We start from the raw sequence: 23,242 nt of genomic DNA on the forward strand, positions 1-23,242 counted from the left end.
TCTTCCTCCTTCGCTCCTGGACCCGCCTTTCAACGTCCCTCTTTTCCTCGACGACGATTCGACCGTATAACCTTCATCGAACCGATCCAAATTTTACGTTTCGTTTTGTAATCTTATACAAAGGGGAATTCAACCTCCCAAAATTCAGTCCAATCCCCCCCACCATACCATTTCCTTCCCTCTCCAAGCAACTTCCTGCAAAAGATCATCTGATCTCACACCTCACCATCACACCCCCCAGAAATTCAAGAAAATTTGCTCGACCGCCATTGTTGCCCAGATGACCCACCAGAGCTCCTTCGCCAATTCAGACACCCTTTGAGGCCCCCCCTCTCGCCTTCAGCGAAGGGCCCCCTTTCGTTGCTGGAATGGCTCGAACGGCAATCGAAGCCCCGTGCCTCGTGATCCTCCACATTCTTGCCGTTTTCGCCGTGAGGCCGGGTCTCTCCGCTGATTCGGGGGACGGGTTCTCGGGTGTCGTCGCCGCCGACAGCGACGTGCTCGGCTTCCACGGCGACTACACGCCGCCGTCGCCGCCCCCGCCGCCCGACCTGCCGCTCCCGCCCCCGTTGTCGTGCGAGGATCTCGACGGGGTTGGCTCTATCGATTCGACCTGTGAGCTGAATAAGACCTTAGAATTCGGCGATGATGTGTATATCAAAGGTTTAGGGAATTTATATGTACTTCCGGGTGTTCGTCTTAGCTGCCCAATTAGGGGCTGCTTCATAATGGTTAATATAAGTGGCAATTTTAGTCTAGGCCAAAATGGGGTTATTGTTGCTGGTACAGTGCATGTGGTAGCTCATAGTGTTGGTTTGATTGATGGGTCCCTGATAAACGTTTCGGGATTGGCCGGGGAGCCGCCGGCGGAGACGAGCGGCACACCCCAGGGTGTGCAGGGGGCGGGCGGCGGACATGGTGGGAGAGGCGCGAATTGTTTGACCGATAATGAGAAGCTCCCCGATGATGTGTGGGGCGGAGATGCATATTCTTGGCGGTCTTTGGACAAGCCGTATAGCTACGGGAGTAAGGGAGGGACCACCAGTAAGGAAGAGGATTATGGCGGGGAGGGAGGTGGGAGGATTAAGTTCGAGGTGGAGAATGAAATCGAGGTCTCGGGGAGTCTTTTGGCAGATGGAGGTGATGGTGGTGTCAAGGGTGGAGGAGGCAGTGGTGGCAGCATTTATATTCAGGCTCATAGAATGTAATGTCTCTTCCTTTTGAGTAATTTAAGCCACATTTAGATGTTCTTCTTAGCCTCCTGGTGCATCGTGATTTCTGAAATTGATTGTAGATAGTGCTCTGTGTATCATGGCATTGTTAAAAGTGAGTGGCATTAGATTTGATGTCCCACGTGTTTTTTCGCTGTTTTCGTTAGCTGATGACTATGTCTATCTTGTCTGGTCTTGAGTGTAAGATTCTTAGTTGCATGCATTGAGGGTTCTTTCCGTCTACAATAGATACTACAGCTGTTTTAAGAAAATATAATGAGCTTGTGGATGGTTAGGTAAGAAGCAAATGAGATTGGTGCTCCTGCCATTGATTCATGGAGTTAGTCTATTTGCTACTTAATGTCTCGAACTAGTGGGTTCTTTGGTGATCAGTTGAAATGGACCTTATTGATTCAGAATGACAATAAGTTGACTCTGACTTTAGTTGTGAAACCACTTCTTTGTCTGTGAAGTGCATCGTGTACGCGTTCGTCCAATTATAGAGGGGGCATGCATCGTGAAGCTAGAGAGTATCTTCTTTTGATGGTTGGCTACGTAGAATTTTCTATCATTAAAGTCTTTCTTTATTGAAGTTGCTTGATGTAGGGAAAAACCATAACAAGGGGCTCTGATACCAATTTGACATAGTCGGAGACGTAGAAGATAGCAAAAAGAACAAAAACTGGGCTAAAATAAAGTTGAATTGATGCTGGAACAGAGGAAAGGTATCCTAGGGTTAATGGAAAAACCACTGCTTTTTATTGAATGAAGAAAGCTAATGACAAAGAGACTTAAAGACCTATTTATACTGGGATTTCGAACTCTCAAACCGTGATCTAAAATATTAACTTCTAGTCTCAGCAGTTGGGGCTTATTGAAAGTTGCATGACTGGCACGTGACTGTTTAGCAACCTAATAACATCATAAAAGACTTAAGAAAAAGGAAAAGACGCAAAATACTAAAAACTGAATCATATCCTGCATCACTGCTGAAGGGTAAACGTGCGAGTATATGCTATTTTAGAATATCAGGAATTATACATAGGAATAGGATTTCTTATTAACTTTGAGAATAAGTTTCATAGTTCATTTAACATAACTGGTACACGTCTTGCTTTGATGCAACTTTTGCAAATTCTGATGTTGAAACTAGAACAGCCAAGCATAAAAAGTTATTGCTTCAATGGTGTGCTGCATATGCTCGATTGTTCATAATTTACAATCAAACTTTTTATAAGTCGTTGCATGACTGCTCATTTCAACTAAAATGATGTTGAAGGGCCAGTTGTTTTCATTCATATTACTTCACTTCTTGAAGGGTAAGAGCAGCAACTGCTGTTTATGTTTTAATGGCAACTTGCAAGAACACTTTAAGGGCTTCACAAGAGACTGGCTATGTACTGCTGACCGTGAATTGTTTTGATTAGAAATATGCATGCAGGCATACTGCTCGACGGTTTTTTGTGTAGCATTGTATTTGCTGCTATGCTTGCATCCAGCCACATCAATCAGATGCTCCATTCATCAACTTAGTCATTTCTGTTTGATGAAGTGTCTTCTGTTATTATGTCCACGTCAATGAGAATTGTATCAAATTGTGAACTAAAAGAGATCCTTCTAAAAAGCAGGATTGGAAGTGGCACTATTAGTGCCGCAGGTGGCAGCGGTTTTGCTGGAGGTGGGGGCGGAAGAATCTCGATAAATGTTTTCAGTAGACATGATGACACAGGATACTTTGTCCACGGTGAGACCAGACCCTAGTTTTATATTCTAATATACATCTAAAGTTATCCAATTGGAGTACCAAGATTCTCTGTGAGCTTCCCTTCTAGACTTACAATAAGGAATTTCCTTGACTGCATTGTTACAAAATCTCGACCTTTTTTTTTTTTCAGGGGGAAGAAGTTTTGGTTGTTCTGAAAATTCAGGCGCTTCTGGGACCTACTATGATGCTGTACCTCGGAGTCTTACTGTCAACAATCACAACTTGTCCACTCATACTGACACTCTTCTGCTAGAGTTCCCTAAACAGCCACTTTGGACAAATGTTTATATTCAGAATCATGCTAAGGCTTGCCTTCCTCTGTATTGGGGTCGCGTCCAGGTTGGTGAAAAACTTTCTTGCTCTATTTCTGCTGTGTTATATTCTCTCCAAAATTATAGTGGTTTATTCGGGTTGTGTCCGGGTTGGTGAAAAACTTTCTTGCTCTATTTCTGCTGTGTTACATTCTCTCCAAGATTATAGTGGTTTGTTGAACCTCTTTGCAACTTCTCAAGAAATACAAATTCCTTGTTTATTTGGTAAGTTTCTAGGAGGCCATTAAGTACTTAAACCATCAAAGTGGTTCAGGTCTCAATGCTGTGTTTTGCAGCTATGCTTTTGAGTCGATCGTAGGTGGTAGAAATCATCTGTTGTTTCGACCTTTAAGCATCAGTGGGCTTGTTTGTTTTCCTAATCAGTTGGCCGCTGCGCACTTTCTCTGGAAATACTTACCAGTGGATAGGTAATCTAACAGTTATTGAATTTATCTTGAGTTAGTCAAAGAACGAAGCTTCTCAACCTCACTCTCTCTCGTAAGCTTAATAGAAATAGAAAAATAGTGGCAAGAGTAAGGCAAAATTAAATTCAGCATACCAAATGGTACTTCCAAGTTTTGGCCCCTTCTTTATGTGGTTCCTAACTTTATTTTTCTTGTGCTTGTATAGTTTCTACATGACATGTTTAATTAGAGCAAGAACTTTGTGGATCAGAAAATATTGGGTTTATCTGTCTTTCGTGATCTCACATGAGCCTAACATAGCAAATTGCTAATTATGGGAAGAATGTAAGATTTCGAAAACATAAGTCTCTACTGTCCATCTTTTCTTGAGATTTACTTGTGCAACCAGGTATGCTTTAGTGTTCATTTTTCTCCCTTTTCATGGTTGATTATACCAAATACTGGAGTTAAATTCAATATTTTCGGTGTAAAATTTGCCAATTGGGATGAATAATATCCTGAACTTTGCCCTCTATTTAGTTCTTAAGCTCTTAAGTTTTATTTTTTTTCTGTGCTTTGGTTTACTTACGAAACAATATTTTCAAGGAAGAAGTGTTACTTGTTTGCAATCTGTCAGAAAATTTAATACTATTTTATGGTTCCACCTCCCTTCTGTTCTGTATAATGCAGGACCTTTACTTGCTCGCCAATATTATCTTTTACTCGTTAGTGCTTTAGTACACGATTTTGCTACGAGACATGATCGGGCTTTTGGGATTAGTTTGCAATATGCTTACTACCCTGAAAAGAATGCTTACAAGATATTCAAATATTGCCAACATGTTCACTTGGAAGTTCCTTGAGGTGTTTTTTGTCCTTTGACTAGGCTGGCTTGACCAGATGAAGCAGAGGCTTCTGCTATAAGAAAAATTTATGGAGAAAGAGCGGGTATTCATTATCAACAGAAAAAGAGCATAATCACAGAAAATTGTACTTCATGTACATTGGCATGTTTGATATGAGACTGCATGCTTTAACTAGCAATTAAAGCTAATTTAATTGCTTGAAGAAATTGTTCAGTCAGACTTTCCCTTGGAGTTAGCTGAAACAGCGCTCTTGGTTTTAACTTTTAGGTTGCAAGGTGATTCTTGCTATATTGCGTTGTCATTTTTTCTTTGTTAAAAGAGTATGGATGTATAGGTTCAAGGCCAACTTCAGTTGTCATCTGGTGCTATGCTGAGCTTTGGACTGGCACATCTGGGCACATCGGAATTTGAGTTAATGGCAGAAGAGCTTTTAATGAGCGACTCTGTAATGAAGGCAAGTCACTGGCCTTACTGCCTTCTTCCTTTGAATTTATCTCTACAAGTGTTATATATATGACTGCAGCTTTATACGGATACAAATATGCTCTCTCTTCTGTGCATGATTTATAGTCATGTTCGGGATAAAGTACTGCATTTGAACTTTTCAGTATTTATTATTCTTGTCCTAATGTACAGTAGCATCTTAACTATGCACTTGTTGAGACACAAAAAGATGTGTGGTTAATTATCTTTTCTGTTAGACTATGAAAGCTTGTTCTGCTTGTTAGAACTTTATTTAAGTGTTACTCGTTCCATTCCTAGAAGTTGTGTGGGAGTTTGTTGTGAGTAGTATTTTAAAAAATTTCAAATTGTGAGATTTTGTGAGATTATTGCCAACTGTTCTAAAAATTTAAGCTGTTAGATGAAGGTATGGTTTGATATTTTATTACTCTAACACTTTCCCTCACGCTTAGTCTGGTCTCTTTGCCTAGCACTAAGCATGAACATATTTAATTGGGGAGGCAATTGGGGTCGGAAAGATTTGAACTCATGACCTCCGGCTCTGATACCATTTGAGATTTTGTGGGACCACTGTCAACTATTCTAAAAGCTTAAACTGTTAGATGAAGGCGTGGTTTAATATTTATTTACTCTCACACAAATCATAATCTAGACTAAAAGTACCAATAGAAGGAAATTGAGAAATCGTGACTAATAAACTTTCTTTTGCTGCTGATCTCGTACTGAGAGGAGCCCAAAAGGTCAATGCTAGGTAGAGATGGATATACCATCTTGATGTCTTTTTGCTTCACTTATTAGTTGTGTTGATATAGAGTTCCTGGTATGATTATATATTTATCTAAGCTTATCGGACTACATTAGCGACTCTTATAATGGAATTCATGGATTCTGCACCATACACAGAAATTACATGATAACCCGAGATTCATTGCTTTGGACACTTACTGGGGATTTGTAAGGCTCTTATTCAATGACTATTATAATATGGCGAAGGTTCTCCTTTACAGTAAACAAGAATGGACAGCGTCTTGGCTAGCACAACTTCATTTATTGAAAGAATGTTGTTTAAAAGATGCTTTGAAACATAACTTGAAAAATAATCATGTAAGTGGCACAACATCTAGCCTTGTTACGCTGAATGAATTATAAAACAGGAAGTAAGAAAAATGCATCAAAGTCTTACTCTTTCATCGGTTAGAATAGAACTTCCAGTTTCCATCATTGTCTATATACGTGGAAGGAATATGGCCTAATTTTGCTGTACGGGTACTTGCAACTAGAAGTGCTATTCTTTCAAGCCCAAGATCTTATCCATGACAAAATTGAAGTATTGAATATCCTGAATGGAAGTCATGTTGGCACCATATAATATAACTCTAAATCTTGATCTAAGACAATAAAGGCTCGTCTTTCAAATGTGTAATCCAAGATATAAGAGCATGCTAGCTTCTGGAGAGAAAACCATAACGACAATCAAACCTGAAATGCGGAACCCTTGCTTTTCCTTTCGGCTTTTGGGGTTTGTCAATGTCTGATTAATAAGTTAATGTCTCAATCGCACTTTATTACTTTAGATTTATGGAGCTCTTCGTATGTCGGTCAAAATGCACTTGATGTGGAACTCCAAGATGCTTATTGATGGTGGCCACGATGCAATTTTGGCAACATCCTTGCTTGAGGCTAGCAATCTTGTGGTTCTGAGGGTAGTTTATCTCTTCCTCCTTTCTTATTTGTTCCAGACTTTGGTTGTGGTATGATATAAAATAACACCCTTACTCCTTGTACCAGGAATCATCTGTAATACATTCAAATGCAAATCTAGGAGTTCATGGACAAGGTTCCCTGAATTTATCAGGACCAGGCGATCTCATTGAGGCTCAACGCTTGGTTATATCATTATTCTACTGCATCAGTGTAAGATGAAGACCTCTTTTCTCCTAATCCCCTTATAATGAGTACTATTTTTTGTCAAGTACGAGTCATATCTCTTTTGGATTTATTTTCAACCGTGACATATGTGGACTGAAGTGTTATGCTGAAACTCCTGATATTTTCTCGGGTTATCATGTAATTTCTTTGGACTGGCTGAACGACTAAACTTTCTTGATGACTTGCTCAGATAGCCGTCATTACAAAGAGTAGTGATTTTCTTGCAATCATAAGCTTGGCTCCATAAGAACATTTTAGGCTGACTTCATTTCTTGGTTTCGCTTTAGTGGATTATGTATAGCTTTTCTCGTTTCCAAGTTTTGCTAAATGGATCAGTTTGGTGTAGCTGTTGTTGTTTGATTTTAATTTGCTGTCTCTAATTGATTCTATTGGTCCATCAAAAAAGAAATACGACACGCAATGTTGGTGGTCATATTATATAGCATGAAATTACCTACATTAGTCCCCATGTTACTGGATTTTTGCTTAGAATAAATCTCATATGCTTCTTGGGCTTTGTCTTGAACTTATTTTTCTCTCTATTGCATATTCTGTACACATTGGGCTGATTATCTTCTAATTTGTGAAGGTTGGACCAGGGTCTACGTTGCGAGGTCCTTTGGAAACTGCCAGTGATGATGACTTGTAAGTTGGGGTGCTTGCCAATTGCAGATAGTGCATGTTGATGTAATCGCATCTTTATGTTCATATTTGTGTATTACAGGACTCCACGACTTTATTGTGAGCTCCAGGATTGTCCAAGAGAGTTACTACATCCACCCGAAGACTGTAATGTCAATTCTTCATTGTCATTCACTCTTCAGGTGTCTTACTGGCTAGCTGTTTCACCCTGTATAAGTCACATTTGTTTCTTTCACTGTAAAATGATTTGGCCTTAGTGTTTTGACACTGGCTCTGCAGATCTGTCGAGTTGAAGATATAATTGTTGAAGGAAGCATTACAGGTTCTGTGCTTCATTTTCACTGGGTCAGAACAGTACTTGTACACTCCACCGGAACAGTTAGTGTATCTGGGCTTGGTAGGGAGGATACACTATCTCATTTGTACATATCTCATCGTGATTAGGCTTTGCAAATCGTTGTTTTTAAGTACAAGGAGCAACTTATTTTCAACACGTGTAAATTCATCATCCACTGTTTATTATGTTTGCATGAGTTTTACAGATCTTCATTATGCCCTGCAGGATGCACGGGTGGAGTTGGTAGAGGTAAAATTATGGATAATGGGGTTGGTGGTGGCGGTGGGCATGGTGGGAAAGGCGGGGATGGATATCATAATGGGAGTTTTATCTCAGGTGGGGTCACATATGGGAATGCAGAATTGCCTTGTGAGCTTGGTAGTGGTAGTGGGAATGATAGTCTTGCCGGTGCAACTGCTGGGGGTGGTATCATAGGTAAAGTTTCGGAAAAAAACGGCTGCCCTGTTGATTTCACGTTCATTTTCTTTCAGACCTTTGTGATAATGCAGTTTTAGTCATTGCTAGTAGGATATCTTTTGAGGATCAGCTTGCTTAGGATCTTTACGTTAAGTTAGTGATCTCACTTTTGTTCTTTCACACAAATGCTAATCTTGTTTTATTGCTTTGAGTAGTAATGGGTTCGCTGGAGCACTCATTGTCAAGTCTGTCGATTGATGGTTCCATTAGAGCAGATGGGGAGAGTTTTGGAGAGCGTATAAGAGAAACAGATGGTAGGACCATCTCAGATGTAGGACCTGGAGGTGGATCTGGTGGAACTATTCTTCTGTTTATTCATGCGCTGGTCCTTGGTGACTCTTCTATCATCTCTACCGTCGGAGGACATGGGAGTCCCAATGGTGGTGGTGGTGGGGGTGGTGGGAGAGTACACTTTCACTGGTCAGGTATTCCTGTTGGGGACGAATATTATCCTATAGCCAGTGTCAAAGGAAACATCCAAATGGGGTTTGTATCTACTACTAATTTCTTCATTCGAGTTTGAGTGCATCAATTAGTTTGCTTATTTTCATGCACATGTTCATTGCTTTGATTTAGATAAATTACGCTAGTTGTAGGTTTTGATGCGGTTGAGATTTTTATTATTATACGTTGATGATTTTTGACGGTTCTTTCACTTGGCTGACCAGCCACCATTCATTCTTGCCATGCATTGATTAATGCTTGCCAAATTTCGCTCCAAAGCTTATTTTTGTCTGGGCTGCTATATAGTCTTTATAAATGTTGATAAATGGCTTAAAGAAGGAGAAACGTGCCTTGTAGGAGTTTGTTCTTTTGTCATCATGACAGAACACTCGCTACATTTCTTCAAGTTTTCTTCAGAAAGTTTTAGGTATTGTAACATAATTGAATTTCTTGGCTGCAAGCCTTCAACAACCAAAGCTTGTTGCCTACAATAATCATGTGAGCGTAGACTTGCATGGTTTATTTGTACACGAAGACAGAGGATACTCTAATCATATTAGGCTGTCAACACTCAAGAAGGCTGACCTTTGTTGGCTTTGGCGTGCAAGGGCTGGTCCTTGAATTGAGATGCATGGTCTTTGCATTAAAAAGCTTTGGATATGCCATTTTTATCCCGTTTAAAAAGTTGAAATGCAAATTTTGAAGCCTGAACCATTTCCCTATCCTCTAGGGCAAAACAATTTTTAAGATAGCCTCATAGTTTTTTAGCTGCTTTCTAGGTTGTCATCATTCTACCATCTAGAATGAATAAAAAAACACTACATAAAACTTTACTGATGCTACCAAATGAACATTGTGATTTTTTCATGTGGATTGGTTTCATACTTAGGTGTCCTACATCAGTAAAGTATGGTTGTGCTAATGGTCTGAAGTTTTTGGTCTAAATTCTTTTCCTAATGGCAGGGGAGGATTTGGCAGAGGCCGTGGTTATGCTGGTGAAAATGGAACTATTACAGGAAAGGCCTGCCCAAAGGGGCTTTATGGTGTTTTTTGCAAGGTAATCTATCATCAAATCTGTTGATTTTACAAAAATCAAGCATAATAGATTGTTTAGAGTTGGTTTGTCATTAGAGAAAATAATGTATGATCTTGGTTTTCAACACTTTGAAATCGCTTATTGACTTAGCTGTACTCCTGTTAATTCATTAAACTATAAACATTTAAATTTGGTCACTCGACTTCGTAAAGTGTATCCATTAGGTTGCTGCCATTACTTTCTGTCTAGATCCCTCTTTGCCCGTTGTGGGATGTGGCATCTATGTGCTGGTATAAGTGAAAGAAGTAAAAGAAACGCGAATAGCAATTTTAATCATTAACCCATTGCCAGTGACTAGAAGAGGCTTTTATCTGGTCACCAAAGACCAGGGGATTGAGTTGAAACAAGGAAGAAATCTCAAACAAGAAAACGGTGAACCTGGCAAAAGGGCCTAATCTGGCTCCATTTTGGGTGCCGGCAACAAGAGAGGAGAGAGAAAAAGCCTGGACCCAATCGACTTGATGCTCTATTAATTGCCTTTGCATGTGGGATGAGGACTATTGCAGTCAGTGGTGACAAGTCTTATGCTTGAAGAGCCTTGGACACCTCATTGCGGTAAAGAAATCCTCCTAATAACAAGTGAGACCTAACAATGCTATGATACATTGGAATGTCACCAAATTCGCTACGACAATAGCAGGTAACGACCATCTGGAAAAGAAAACCACATAAAGATAATGGAGGCCAATGGCACGGGGCTGATCAATGGACTTAGTTAGTGACAGATTGAGATAATTGAAAGTTTAGTGGACATGGTAAACCAAGTGATAATTGATCCAATAGTCTGTTAGATAGGTGCAATTCGCATGGTCTCAGTAAGTCATACACGTCGTGGATTAGAATCTACGTGCACTAGAATGGGCTTGTTGACGATTGCTGAAGTTGCAAAAGCTGTGATGACTTAAAGTATGCTCTTCAATGCCTGTATGCTGCATTTACTACCATCCAGCTCATATGATTCTGCATGAATTTACTATTTTGTATGATTGGCGTAGGCTGATGCAGTTACTATTTTCCTTTATATGTTCCAACTTAACCTCTCAAAATGTGTGGCAGGAATGCCCCGTGGGTACTTACAAGAATGTAAGTGGATCAAATAGAGCCCTTTGTCAGGATTGCTCACTTCACGAGCTTCCCCATCGTGCAATATACATGGCAGTGAGAGGTGTCTGATATTTCATTGTGATTTTGAAATGTACTATTAGGAGCTTTTTAATTTTTTTTATTGATCTTTTCCATCTAGTTATTGAATTTGTGTGGCCTCCATCTTCCTTGACAGGCGGTGTGACAGAAACTCCTTGCCCTTACAAATGTGTTTCGGAAAGATTTCATATGCCAAATTGTTATACTGCACTTGAAGAGCTAATATACACTTTTGGTGGGCCATGGTTATTTAGTCTAATTCTTCTGACTGTCCTCATCCTGTTAGCTCTAGTCCTTAGTGTTGCACGGATGAAGTATGTTGGTGGTGAAGAATCACCGGCCATTGTTCCTCCTAGACGTAGTTCTCGAATAGATCACTCTTTCCCTTTTCTGGAGTCTCTAAATGAGGTACTTCCCTTAATTGCTTCTGATACCTAAAATTCAGGTAACCAACTTCTCGTATGTATTATGCTAATGATGTAATCTTTTAGGTTATGGAAACAAATAGGATCGAGGAATCTCAAAGCCACGTTCACAGAATGTACTTCATGGGGGCAAATACCTTTAGTGAACCTTGGCATCTACCTCACTCTCCTCCTGAAGAAATTATAGAGATCGTGTAAGTGCACCTCTCCCTAGGACCCTCACTGCTTATATAAAGATACTGTGGGATTCAATGTCTCATATCCACCTCTCTATGCCTGCCTGAGATTGATATGTAAAAATTATTGATTTGTTAGTTTTCCCATAGCTCTATAGTCCATACTCTTTCGATGATTCTTCTCACCTAAATATATGCAGATTCGAGGATGCATTTAACAGATTTGTAGATGAGATTAATAGTTTAGCTGCTTACCAATGGTGGGAGGGATCAGTCTACAGGATTCTCTCTCTTCTTGCCTATCCGCTGTCATGGTCATGGCTCCAGCGTTGTCGCAAAAACAAACTACAGCAACTTCGTGAATTTGTTCGGTCAGAATATGATCATGCTTGCCTACGTTCTTGCCGTTCACGTGCTCTTTACGAGGGGATTAAGGTTTGATATTGGCAAAGCATGTAGATCTATTAGCTTGACGTCAGCTGGTCTTTTAAATATATCTTCTCACTTCAATTTACGGTCTGTTGTGAAGATTGATGGTATCAGTTCACACATCCTAGTCTTTTTTACTATTTTTTATATTTACTGAACAGTGTAAGCATAGTGCCCTAGAAGTAGTACCTTTCATGGTTTCTAGAATTTTGGTACTTCACACTGACTAGTAAAAGAATTGGAGAGGTGGGTTTTTGTACCTTATGATTGTATTGTGGGTTTGAATCGTATTTAACTTTAATGAGAAGAGTATTCATTGATAGCTACATCCCAATGAACTTGAGAAGAGAATGGCTCATTTTATGTGTATCTGTATCTAAACATCATATATTGCAATACAAATATATCGTAGAAATTTATGCTATGATGGTGTCATTTTGCACAAGGACAGTAGCTATGCTAAAATTCAGGCTATCAGTTTCTTTTAGGATTTTGATATAAAAAAAAACTTCTTTTAGGATTGATCTTCATGTCATAATGCAGGTGGCTGCAACATCTGACCTAATGCTTGGCTATTTGGATTTTTTCCTCGGTGGAGATGAAAAGCGAGCTGATCTTCCTCCTTCTCTGAATCAAAGATTTCCAATGTCCTTGATATTCGGAGGAGATGGGAGCTACATGGCTCCTTTCTGCCTTCACAATGATAATATCCTCACTAGCCTCATGAGCCAAGTAAGATTGTTAGTAATTACAATCATTTTTTATGCACGTCATTGCAATATTATTTCTTAAAAGCATCTTATTCTTTATTATTGATCTCAGGCAATACCGCCTACAATATGGTATCGATTAGTGGCGGGTCTGAATGCTCAGTTGCGATTAGTGCGCCGTGGACAACTAAGAGTAACACTTGGTCGTTTTGTTAGCTGGCTTGAAACACATGCAAACCCTACTTTAGTTACATATGACGTGCATCTCAACCTAGCTTCCTTTCAGCCTACTGCTTCAGGATATTGCCAGTTTGGACTTATAGCATGTGCCGTTGAATATCAAAATTTACCATCATCCATTGAAGGTCAAGATGGTTTGTTGCAACCTGAGCAGCAGCGACCATGGTAACTATATTCGTGCAAGCTACTTTGAGGCCAGAGTTTTGGTAGTGCCGTTAAGCTTAAGTTTCTGGTATATTTGCAGTTTGCCTCGAACTTACAGAGATGATCCAGTGGACCACTCGGTAGTGAAACAACCTCTAATGACATATAGAAGGATGTGTGGTGGTGTTCTACATTCCAAAAGCCTGCGAACTTTCAAAGAGAAGAAGGCTGTGTATTATCCCCTATCTTTTGTCATCTATAATACTAAACCAGTTGGTCATCAGGTAATAAATGCCTCAAATGAGGTCCATCAAGTTTGCCAATAAACCTTTCTCTCTCTGGTATCCAGATGAATTAATAGAATACTGTATTGACCGATTCTCTCGTTAATGCAGGATCTCGTCGGTTTGGTGGTCTCTATGCTGCTGTTAGGAGACTTTAGCTTAGTATTGCTTACTTTGCTGCAGCTCTACTCCATTTCTCTGATGGACTTCCTTTTAGCATTGTCTATACTCCCTCTTGCACTTCTTTATCCTTTCCCGGCTGGAATTAGTGCATTATTTAGTCATGGACCAAGGCGATCAGCCGGCCTGGCGCGTGTATATGCTTTATGGAACATCACGTCCTTGATCAATGTCGTAAGTTCTCTTCATCTTAAGCTTACATTTTATACTGGAGTGCAGAATTAATCGTTTGTGCCTTGCATGTACTACTATTTCTGATGGTGTCCACTAATGAGATGAAGATTCAAGATTACCGTTTTGCTGCTGTCAGTTAATAAGACAGCATTGTTCTGGGAACTGAATTTTTAGGATATGCCAATGAACTGGAAGACTAGCTTTTTTCCTAGGTTTGTTGTGGGTTCAAGTACCTTCATTATGTTCCTTGCCTTGTTATATTCACACTGCTTCTCGAGTGTACACTTTGCTGAGACGCACATCTGTCACACAGCAGCTAATGTTGGAGATATGTTTCCTACATATTCTTGATCTGATAGTAAAAGGCTTAGCTTTCTTAATTATCACTATCTGATAGAGAAGCAAGGCAAGAATAAGAGTGTGCATCTATTGTCCTTCCTATGCACCTATGCTGCCAACTGTTTACGGCAGTTTAAGCAGCGCATGAGACATGTCAAATGCCATAGATTTTTGTTTTGGCAATAAAGCAGATTCTAACCATCTCTATGACTTTACACCTGAACAGGTAGTTGCTTTCATTTGTGGATTTCTTCATTACAAGAACCACAGTGGAAAAAAGCATTCGAACTCAAACTTTCAGTCCTGGAATTTTAGTGCGTAAGTTTCTGTCTTCGGCTGCCATGGCATGGCAATTGTTGAAGCCCTCTTCTCTTTTGCTGGACACTGCATCAGTCAGCGTAAAAATATTAATGTTCTTGTTTCGATGGCAAATAGGGATGAAAGTGAATGGTGGATGCTTCCTTCTGGGCTGGTGCTGTGCAAAATCATACAAGCTCGTCTCATTGATTGGCATGTGGCTAACCAGGAAATCCAAGATCACTCCCTGTACAGCAACGATCCCGAGGTGTTTTGGCATTTCTAATGTGCATACTAATCAGGTATGGATTAGCTGGGCAAGCGGGACTATAATTGTATACAATTTATCTTTTTGTTTCCTTGGGGATCTTCAGATGTTTGTAAAGAGCAGGGTCTTTTTTATTACCTTCTCTTTTAACTTATAAATGGTGGGGTTCATGGGAGAAAGGAGTTCCAAGTCATGCAGCAGCTCTTCAATTACAAAGATTCAATCTGATGTGTACCGTTCATAAATGAAAAGGTCAGAGCTCTCAAAGCTGCTCTTTCTAGAGGCCTTCTCTCTTCTGGGTTCAGCACAGGGTACAAGATGTGATGATGTAGGAGCTTTGAGCTCCTCTAATTCTAGTCATTGCAAGCAAGGATTAGTCATGAGATTTACATGAGTTGTAAAGTAACTGTAATCGTGTCATAAGATTCGCATGAGTTGTAAAGTGAGTGTAATCGTGTAAAGGGACTGTCAATTCTTGGCTCTGGGAAAGCATGTCAGCTTAGTTTTGGTTTTGTACTGATCGCTACGTTGTCACTGCGCTATTTGTTATGTATATAAAGGATCTCATTGTTTATGGAAGCATAGATTTGTTCTTCATTTATTGTTACTCTGGTGTCTTGTTGGCTTTCTTCTATTTCTTTTTTCAAATTGCTTCATAGATTCTTCTTTTATCTTATCTGGGTGAGTCTTGCCAGTTGCTGATTGCTGAAGGCTAAAGCTCTGCTTGCAGTATAAGGATGCACGAGTTTTATCCATCAATTGAAATGCATAGCTAGCAAGCTGTGTTGCTAAACAGGAGAACACGTACATCCAATTACAGTCTTGAGTGAGGTCCTTTTTCAGTGCTGAGAATTGAATTGTGACAATGTAGTGATCTAATCACTTTTTTCCAGCATTACCATGGAATGACACTTCCTGCGGTATGTTTTGTCTTAGGACAGTTTGCTCTCCCAGGGCATCTCCGGCACTTGTGGTGCATATTGTAGGGGAGGCATTTAGGCCGACGTGTCCCGGTCATAGTCCCAAGGTTGGACAAACCGGCTCTGATCTGTTGTTTCTCCATTAGCCAAGCATTGGGCAATAGACATTGATCATGTTCGTGCCGATGTTTCTCTGTTGCTCTTATGGACATGTCTGTAGGCAACGAGTTCGGTTTTCCATTATTGCCTACCTCTGGCTTTCTTTGATGTAACCTCAACACAAAATAACGAAGTGACTTCCTGCATGGTTAACTTAGATGAATCGGCAGAACATATGAAGTTTTGGAGTTTGTATACTCATTATTTTTTTCGTCACACGAGAAACCATTCACTACTGAATAACACCGGCTTGCGTGACATCTGTCTTCAAAATTACACTACATGTATCAGCTTGCCAAAGAGAGCCACTTCTGTCTGATTTCTGTTCCTCCTTCTCTTCCATATGTACCAACAAGTGCTATAGATCAGTATCTCGTAGAACTCCTTTTATTTGATCTATGACCCATTTACTCGTGCGTAGTTTCTTGTTCCTCTTCCATACTTTGCACAAGAGTGATGAAGAGGTTAATGACAACGGGGCAGTTTGATTTCTCCCCTACTTGAATGACAGCACGAGGACGGCGAGTTGGAAAAATGATAGGACGGAGTGCTGATCTGTGAATGGTTTCACCAGGCTTTCCAGTTCGACTAGTGTAAACTAATCCAGTTGCATGAGTAAGTGATGATGAACAAGTCAAAACTCAACAACCTCCATTTTGGTTTCGACTTCCTAAACACAAACTGGCTGAGGGGTAAAACTAATTTTTTAAAGGATGATCAGGAATTTCTTCTTCTAAGGAGCTCAGAGAATATTTGTTGGCAATAACAGATTGATACACCAGCAAAATCACGAATTCAGAAAGACAGGTTCAACAAGGGAAGGATTTTCGACCCCATGCACGTCACCAGCTGAGCAAAGAAACATAAAAGATCGTAGCGGTAACAGCAGACTCATTGATTTGGGCAATGACGTCGCGCCCATATTACCTACGTCAGGCTAAAGGTATAACTTGAAATACACTGCGTTTGAGCATAGGATCCAAGTCAATTGCAGCAGATCTCTTTCTTGACCAAATTACTCATATCCTGGTTGGACAGGTTATCTAAGGACTGGGTTGGTGCCTCATCTTCTCTCTTGTCCTCGATAACATCTTTGGCGGTCAGAAAGCTAGGTTGGTTAGTCGACGACAGAAGCCGTGCCCACATTCTATCAGTTATCACAACTTTGTTTTGCTTCTCGGTAATTCGCTGCAGAACAATGAAGAGAACCATCAGTTGACTATAAGAATATCCAGTCTTCTAAGTAACTAGAGTGATTGGGTAGTCATACGATCCGTTAGTTTTCTTTACTTCTTTTGATCAGTAAATGCATATGCAGGATCAAAGCTTATCAGCTTAAACACGAAAGAGCGTGTAGAAGGTGGAAATTTCTCGAAAGCAAACAGGACCATGGTTTGCTATTCTCTGCATAAAGCATACTAGATGGTGGTAAGTAACTCACTGGTAATCATCACAAAATTGAGTCGCCGAAGCAATAAGTTTCCAGAATGTTAAAACAACATTTAACATAGATATAGAAGGAAGCACGGGCCCATTCAGTAGAAGAAATTTTTTCTTGTCTTGGTCTGGATTCAAGATCAGACGGGTTGAAACTAATTGCATACTATCAGCTAATCATGTTTCTTTATTGCTTTCAAAATCTGTTTGCTGTCACCATTCACTGAAATGAACGACAAAGGTAGGCATCCTTCTTTTATGAAAATGGGATAGAATGAACTTACATAGAAAGGTATGTACGAATGTCTTCCATTGACCAGCCCACTTGTGAAGCCTGTATAACCTGCCATTGCTCCATGGACTGCACTTTGAGCAAGAAGCGTGCAGTATACATTGTCAGAGGCATTGCTGGGGACAGCCCGGATCATGTAAGTAGGGTCTGCCGGACAAAACAGAGAGGAATGTTGAATGAAGTAGTCATTTCCCAGCCTTTCTAAAATAAGAGAGTAAGAATATTACTAACCTATAAATTTGAGATTTATGATCATTTTATTCTTCTTGGCGAAATGCTCCTGCCAAAACGGGAAAGTCTTAAGGAGTTTTCAAGATATAGTGTGAAGTCCAGCATCAGAAACAGATGATGCGGAATGAGGAAGTGTCATCTGATTAAACTGTCTCCAAGACTATTTATAGCATTTCTTCAATATTTTCTAGAGAAAATTAAGATTGTTATGTGTGAAGGTCAAACATTATGTATGTTCCTCATCCAACAAAGCAGAACTTTGACTAGGATACTAGCAAATAGGACTATTGGTATACGGCCTCTGAAGCTCCATGTCATTGAAGAGAAATTTATAATTGTGTTGTAAAGAGGCAATAAATCATGAGAGCCAAACACAAGTTACAAGATAATGAGTTATATGAACGACTATAAGTTCCGTAATGAACACATGGTAATCCTGCTGGTAGAGAAAACAGACATAGGAGTAGATTGACATGATAATGCAAGAGACAACGCCAATATACTAGACATATACACTTTCGACTATCTCGGGAACATGCTGCATCATTGAAGCAAGATGCTCCACCTAAGTCACATGCATCATCCTATTGAACAATGGTCACTAGGATGTTCGAGCACAGAGAAAGTTTAAGAAAGTTTATCGGGTCACACTTAATAAATATATAAATAAGTCCAGCAGGCGTGATTAGAACTACAATCTACCAGCCAATAACAAAGCAAATACGGAATGAAACTAAATTTGAAAGACCCTTCAATGTTCTGATTGCTAAATCAAAAAAACAATCGCATGCAATTTCGAAAAGGGTGAAAACTCTCGGAAAACAATATGAGCTTCAAACTCATGACTGTAATTTAAGTAGAATAGTCAGTCACCTTGATCTTCTCCGATAGCCAAAGGCCAACATCTCGGAGAAGCTTGTTTCCGGAAGCATCCTTCTTATCTGCGGAATGCATGCTCTCACAAAGAAGCTCCTGCCCTGCACCTTCAGCAATGACAATAACCATGTGCCCATTTTCTTTGAGTCGTCTCTCTATATACTCAAAAAGTCCACCGGGCCCTTCAAGGTAAAAGGGCGATTCGGGAATGAGGCAACAGTCAACGTCCCTGCTTGCAAGAGTAGCATACATTGCAATGAACCCTGCAGATTATTTGTATTTTAGCAGAAGAACAACATAAAACATTGAGTATAACTGGTTTGTTTAAGAAGCAAGCATATAAACTCATGGAAATTGCATTAACTTTGTGCTATTTCAAATGTCAATAGCAGCTTCTATTTGTCACCCATTGGACATTTGCAATTAAAAATATGATGGCCAAGAGTTTAAGCTGAATTTCTGGATGTTTATACTTGCAGGTCTATATGCTTTAAAAGGCACAATATTACAAGTCGATTTAAATCTTATCTTTCAAGTTCATGTTGCTCTTTTTTTCCTTTTCTTTTCCTGATAAAACCTCTAATGCCAGTGAAAGATGTTAATTGAGTAGAAATTTTCATGATCAAGCTGCATCTTTGTATGGGATGATCATGGAAACTAAAGTGAGGGCATGTGGCAAATTACCGCTATAACGACCCATCACTTTCACAAGACCGATGCCATTCTCGCCACTTTCAGCTTCAACATGTGCAGCATTAATAGCGCGTTGAGCTTCTTCAACAGCAGTATCAAAGCCAAAGGACCTGTCTATGACCTATTTAAACAAGGAGGTAGTTCACAAAAAGGCTTTGAGAACCATCAACAGCAATTTCAGAGATTGGGCTGTGCATGAATTACCGGGATATCATTATCAATGGTTTTTGGGATTCCTGCCACTGCTACCTTAAGACCACGCCTCTTAATTTCCTGAAGCAGTATAGTGGAAAAATTACATGAGAAAATAGAATAGCATGATTTGATTATTGCTAAGAAATCCAACCAATAACAATTTTGTACTAAATGAACTTAAGAAAGAAGCACATAAAGACATGTATGACTTAGCAACATTTATCCAGATGTGGAAATCACACCAATTAGTACTCTATGGTTTCAACTCTACCTCAAAAATGACAGATGCTCCCTTTTGAGTTCCATCTCCACCAATTATGTAAACCTGGAACAAGAGAGCTAAAGTAATTATTTCTGATGCACTGAAGAAGCAGAAAAAGGGTGTAACTGAATCCTAATGCAACTGTTAACCGAGCTTTCAGACTGATCAATATCTTAAAGAGACCTGATTTATTCCACGGTCTTGAATGCTGTCTACAATCTTTGAGGTATCATGGCCACCTCGCGAAGTTCCGAGGATGGTTCCGCCACGTTTATGGATATCATTGACAACTTTTGGAGTAAGAGGGACTGTATTTCGAGAATAAAAGCCCTTGTATCCACCCTGCAAAATATGTTGACCTTAGTATTAATGCAAATTTTTCTTTGGATAAAACTCTGGGCAATGACTTAGAAAAGTTAAACTGAGGAATGTAATGAACAATGCTTTGTCAGTGCAGCATGTGTCGACAAGCTAGGCTAGTTTTCTTATGAAAATAACATGGTTAGGTCAGGTTCAAGAATCGCCTCGAAAGCACGTGCTTCAAGTCAGAAAACATAGTGCTAATTGATTTTGTACCATTGAAGAAAAGAAACATATAACTGGTTTGATTAGCAAAAGAAGAAAATGGAGTGGGGCAGTTCATGCTGTTGCTGCAGAGTCATTCCAGGATATCTGGTAGGAATGGCATCACAAATGTGATTCTCAAGCCTCTGGTAACAAAACGCTCCTATGGGAGGCCAATCCATCGCAAGTGACAACCCCACAGAAAGATTAAAAGGCCAAGCTCTTCGTCTATCAAGCAACACACTTGCACTCAAAATGCCTCCTCAACCCTCTAGCACCTTTTCTAATCTACCTTTAGAGGAAGGATATGCTGAGAGTCTACGTACTTCATTTATTAGGATGAAGATGGAAAGGCCTTGAAAGAACCTCTCGTCCCATTCTCCTTCTAAAATTTTAAACATGTGAGATTTTAACAACAAAGTTTGGGGTCTCAAACCAAACAATGGAGTGAGTCATCATGATAGTATTTCCATGCTAACTTGACTGAAAGAATGGTATTGATACAATGCACTCCCTGGTACACTAAGCTTGCAACTTCTCCCTGCTTTTAAAGGGAAAAAGAAGGAAAGAAAATCTCTCTCTCTCTCTCTCTCTCTCTCTCTCTCTCTCTCTCGATTTTCACATTGAACCTCATTCTGCTTCTACTATGGATAACATTTTAACACTGCTAGAAAGGCAACAAAGAAGAATTGACACGATTACTTACATCTATTCCAAGAACTTTCTTCACACCATACATGTGGTACAATCCACACACAATTTCCCTGATGACGGTGTTGAGCCCTGGACAGAGACCTCCGCATGTGACAATACATGCATGAACCTCATCTGGCTCAAAATAGACCTAAAGTTCGTTCAAGAATAGCTGTCAGCTCCTCAGCAATAGATATCCCAACCTACATACCTATTTTCATGCTCAAGAAACACTGGCATACCTTTTGCCGAGGTCCAGCCCGTCGAAAATGTAAACCTCTCGGACCGGTTTTGTGGGCAATAACCTACAAAATGGAGTCCAACCTGACTAAGTAATAATAACTAAGAGGAGCTTTTGCATCCTGAGCTAATGCATCTATAACCTCTAAACTGTAACAGTCGCTAAAGGGGCATTATATGATTCAATCTTTGAATTAAGCTGACAAGTATACAGCATGCCTAGTCTTTCTGGTGAAGACACCGATAAAAATTCAGCAATTAGAGTTATTGAGTTGTAATACTTCAGGTATTACCAAAACAATGAAACCAAACTCTGTTTCTGAAAAATCAAGGGCATGGCTAATTACACTGAAATTCTTTCACCACCATCGAATGAGTATACGCAAACAAGCAGAGTGAATAAAGAATTTGCAAGCATAAACCGACCTTTTGGGTAACAGTGTCATCATCGTGAACGAAATACTGCCTGGTTCGAGACGTAACAGCGTGTTATTCATGATGAGGAATGATTTGCTGCATTCACGACTAATAGCAGCAAGATTCACGTGAATTCACAATGAATAAAAGAAGGGAACTCACTTCACGACGCAATATGCAGGATGGTCTTGCAAGGGATTGCAATGAGTCTGCCAGAATACGTGATAACGAGAATCAACATGAAGGGTAATGTTAAAAAGAAAATGAAACACACACAAAAAAAAAAAAAAAATTCTACCGGGTGTCTATACACACGTGCATGAACATGAACAAATCATGCATAAAGCTAGAGGAGAAGCGCGCGACGTACAGGTAGATCGGGAATGTAATCTGAGAAATGAGGGACGTCTTCGAGCACGTAACCGGCGTCGCCGGTGACGATCTTCTTCGAACTGCTGCCCATCCTGCTCACGTAGGCACCAATTTTGGCCGGTTTTTTTTTAGTCCAGACGGCGAACAACCTCGATATCCGAGAGCAAAAGCTCGGTCGTTCGTTTCTACAGCTCGTCGTATCACTCGCGGCGATCATCGTGGTCGAAGTGGTCGGAGGAGGGCTTTAATGGGTCGATGCGCGATGCGCGAGAGACGGAGTGAATGTAATCCATTCGAATGGAGAGAGAGAAGCGAGGCCGGAGGAGAGAGAAGCAGCGAGCGCCATGAAAGTAGGAGACAACTGTTTGAACCCAACTCATAGCACGTTGAAATTTAAAAAAATCAATTAAATATTAGAAAAAAACATTTACGAGGAGACGCCATGCAAAAGAGAAAGGGATAATCATGCAAATGGTCCATCAACTTTGGCTCAATATGTAATGCGATTTCTGAACTTTTTAATTTGTTTAATATCGTCCCTAAAGTTTTGGTACAAGTACAATTTAGTCCCTAAACTATATAAAAATGTTCAATATTATTCTTCCATCAATTCAAGGTCATAGACAACTTTGAACATTTTTATGAACATGTACCAAAAGTTGAGGGATCACATTGAACGGTTTTAAAGTTTAGGGACTACATTGCATATTGGACTAAAGTTTATGGACCATATTGAACAAATTAAAAAATTCGGAGATCATATTACATACTTGATCAAAATTCAAAAATCATCAGTATCATTTTTCCAAAGAGGAAAGAAGCTCACGAGGACATTGAATTAACTGGACTTGCTCTTGGGTAGGGCACTTATACGTGTAATTGGCTTCTCAATTCTGAAAGATGTACTTGTATTTCATTTATGTTTGATTGAATGAGCGTTTTGATTAAGTTTTCTCAATTTATTCTTGAATTGTCTTTTTTTACTAAAAAAAAGTTAGCCATCGACCGACGGCTACATTTTCTTGTCTTTGACCAACCGCTACAACATTAGAAAAATAGGTACACGTTGGGCCATTGGGCGGCCATCGAAGCGATTCGACAAGTTGAGCGGGGCTTGGGAATCTGGGCCATGCGCGGC

General features: G+C 39.9%; 2 protein-coding genes across 3 annotated transcripts; one reads left to right on the forward strand and one right to left on the reverse strand.

The window, feature by feature from the left end:
- The first annotated feature begins 311 nt into the window (after window positions 1-311).
- Window positions 312-15,360, forward strand: LOC115684582 (uncharacterized). 2 transcript variants are annotated; one of them, XM_030609366.2, is made up of 22 exons: window positions 314-1,204; window positions 2,840-2,955; window positions 3,107-3,315; window positions 4,892-5,011; window positions 6,594-6,722; window positions 6,808-6,933; window positions 7,538-7,593; window positions 7,673-7,772; window positions 7,870-7,987; window positions 8,153-8,362; window positions 8,560-8,890; window positions 9,812-9,905; window positions 11,001-11,109; window positions 11,224-11,495; window positions 11,579-11,706; window positions 11,889-12,123; window positions 12,661-12,849; window positions 12,940-13,232; window positions 13,312-13,495; window positions 13,607-13,849; window positions 14,415-14,506; window positions 14,624-15,360. In XM_030609366.2, the coding sequence occupies exons 1-22, from the start codon at window positions 369-371 to the stop codon at window positions 14,769-14,771; spliced, it is 4,338 nt and encodes a 1,445-aa protein (XP_030465226.2). In that variant the 5' UTR covers window positions 314-368; the 3' UTR covers window positions 14,772-15,360. The 2 variants fall into 2 exon arrangements, with proteins under 2 accessions (XP_056163736.1, XP_030465226.2); XM_056307761.1 differs by lacking the exon at window positions 6,594-6,722 and having other exon boundaries at window positions 312-1,204.
- Window positions 15,361-16,595: 1,235 nt separating this feature from the next.
- On the reverse strand, window positions 16,596-22,469 carry LOC130137059 (ATP-dependent 6-phosphofructokinase 7-like). The gene is made up of 13 exons (XM_056307771.1): window positions 22,103-22,469; window positions 21,895-21,941; window positions 21,742-21,781; window positions 21,318-21,380; window positions 21,089-21,226; window positions 20,002-20,160; window positions 19,828-19,881; window positions 19,566-19,634; window positions 19,353-19,482; window positions 18,666-18,931; window positions 17,793-17,841; window positions 17,554-17,708; window positions 16,596-17,020 (listed from the first exon to the last, which is right to left on the reverse strand). Exons 1-13 carry the CDS (start codon window positions 22,319-22,321, stop codon window positions 16,817-16,819), a joined length of 1,593 nt encoding a protein of 530 aa, XP_056163746.1. The 5' UTR covers window positions 22,322-22,469; the 3' UTR covers window positions 16,596-16,816.
- Between the last annotated feature and the right edge of the window lie 773 nt (window positions 22,470-23,242).

The sequence above is a fragment of the Syzygium oleosum genome, unplaced genomic scaffold, assembly GCF_021117445.2.
Source record: "Syzygium oleosum isolate NSW1041296 unplaced genomic scaffold, Sole_v2.1 Sole_v2.59, whole genome shotgun sequence".
NCBI classification, from domain to species: domain Eukaryota; kingdom Viridiplantae; phylum Streptophyta; class Magnoliopsida; order Myrtales; family Myrtaceae; genus Syzygium; species Syzygium oleosum.

Coding starts and splice junctions, on each gene's coding strand:
- LOC115684582 (XM_030609366.2), top strand. CDS start 369: ATGGCTCGAACGGCAATCGAAGCCCCGTGCCTCGTGATCCTCCACATT. Junction 8,363..8,559: donor TGCTGGGGGTGGTATCATAG/GTAAAGTTTCGG, acceptor TGCTTTGAGTAG/TAATGGGTTCGCTGGAGCAC. Junction 9,906..11,000: donor TTTATGGTGTTTTTTGCAAG/GTAATCTATCAT, acceptor AATGTGTGGCAG/GAATGCCCCGTGGGTACTTA.
- LOC130137059 (XM_056307771.1), bottom strand. CDS start 22,321: ATGATCGCCGCGAGTGATACGACGAGCTGTAGAAACGAACGACCGAGC. Junction 21,381..21,741: donor ATGACACTGTTACCCAAAAG/GTCGGTTTATGC, acceptor TCCATTTTGTAG/GTTATTGCCCACAAAACCGG. Junction 17,842..18,665: donor GGCTATCGGAGAAGATCAAG/GTGACTGACTAT, acceptor CCGTTTTGGCAG/GAGCATTTCGCCAAGAAGAA.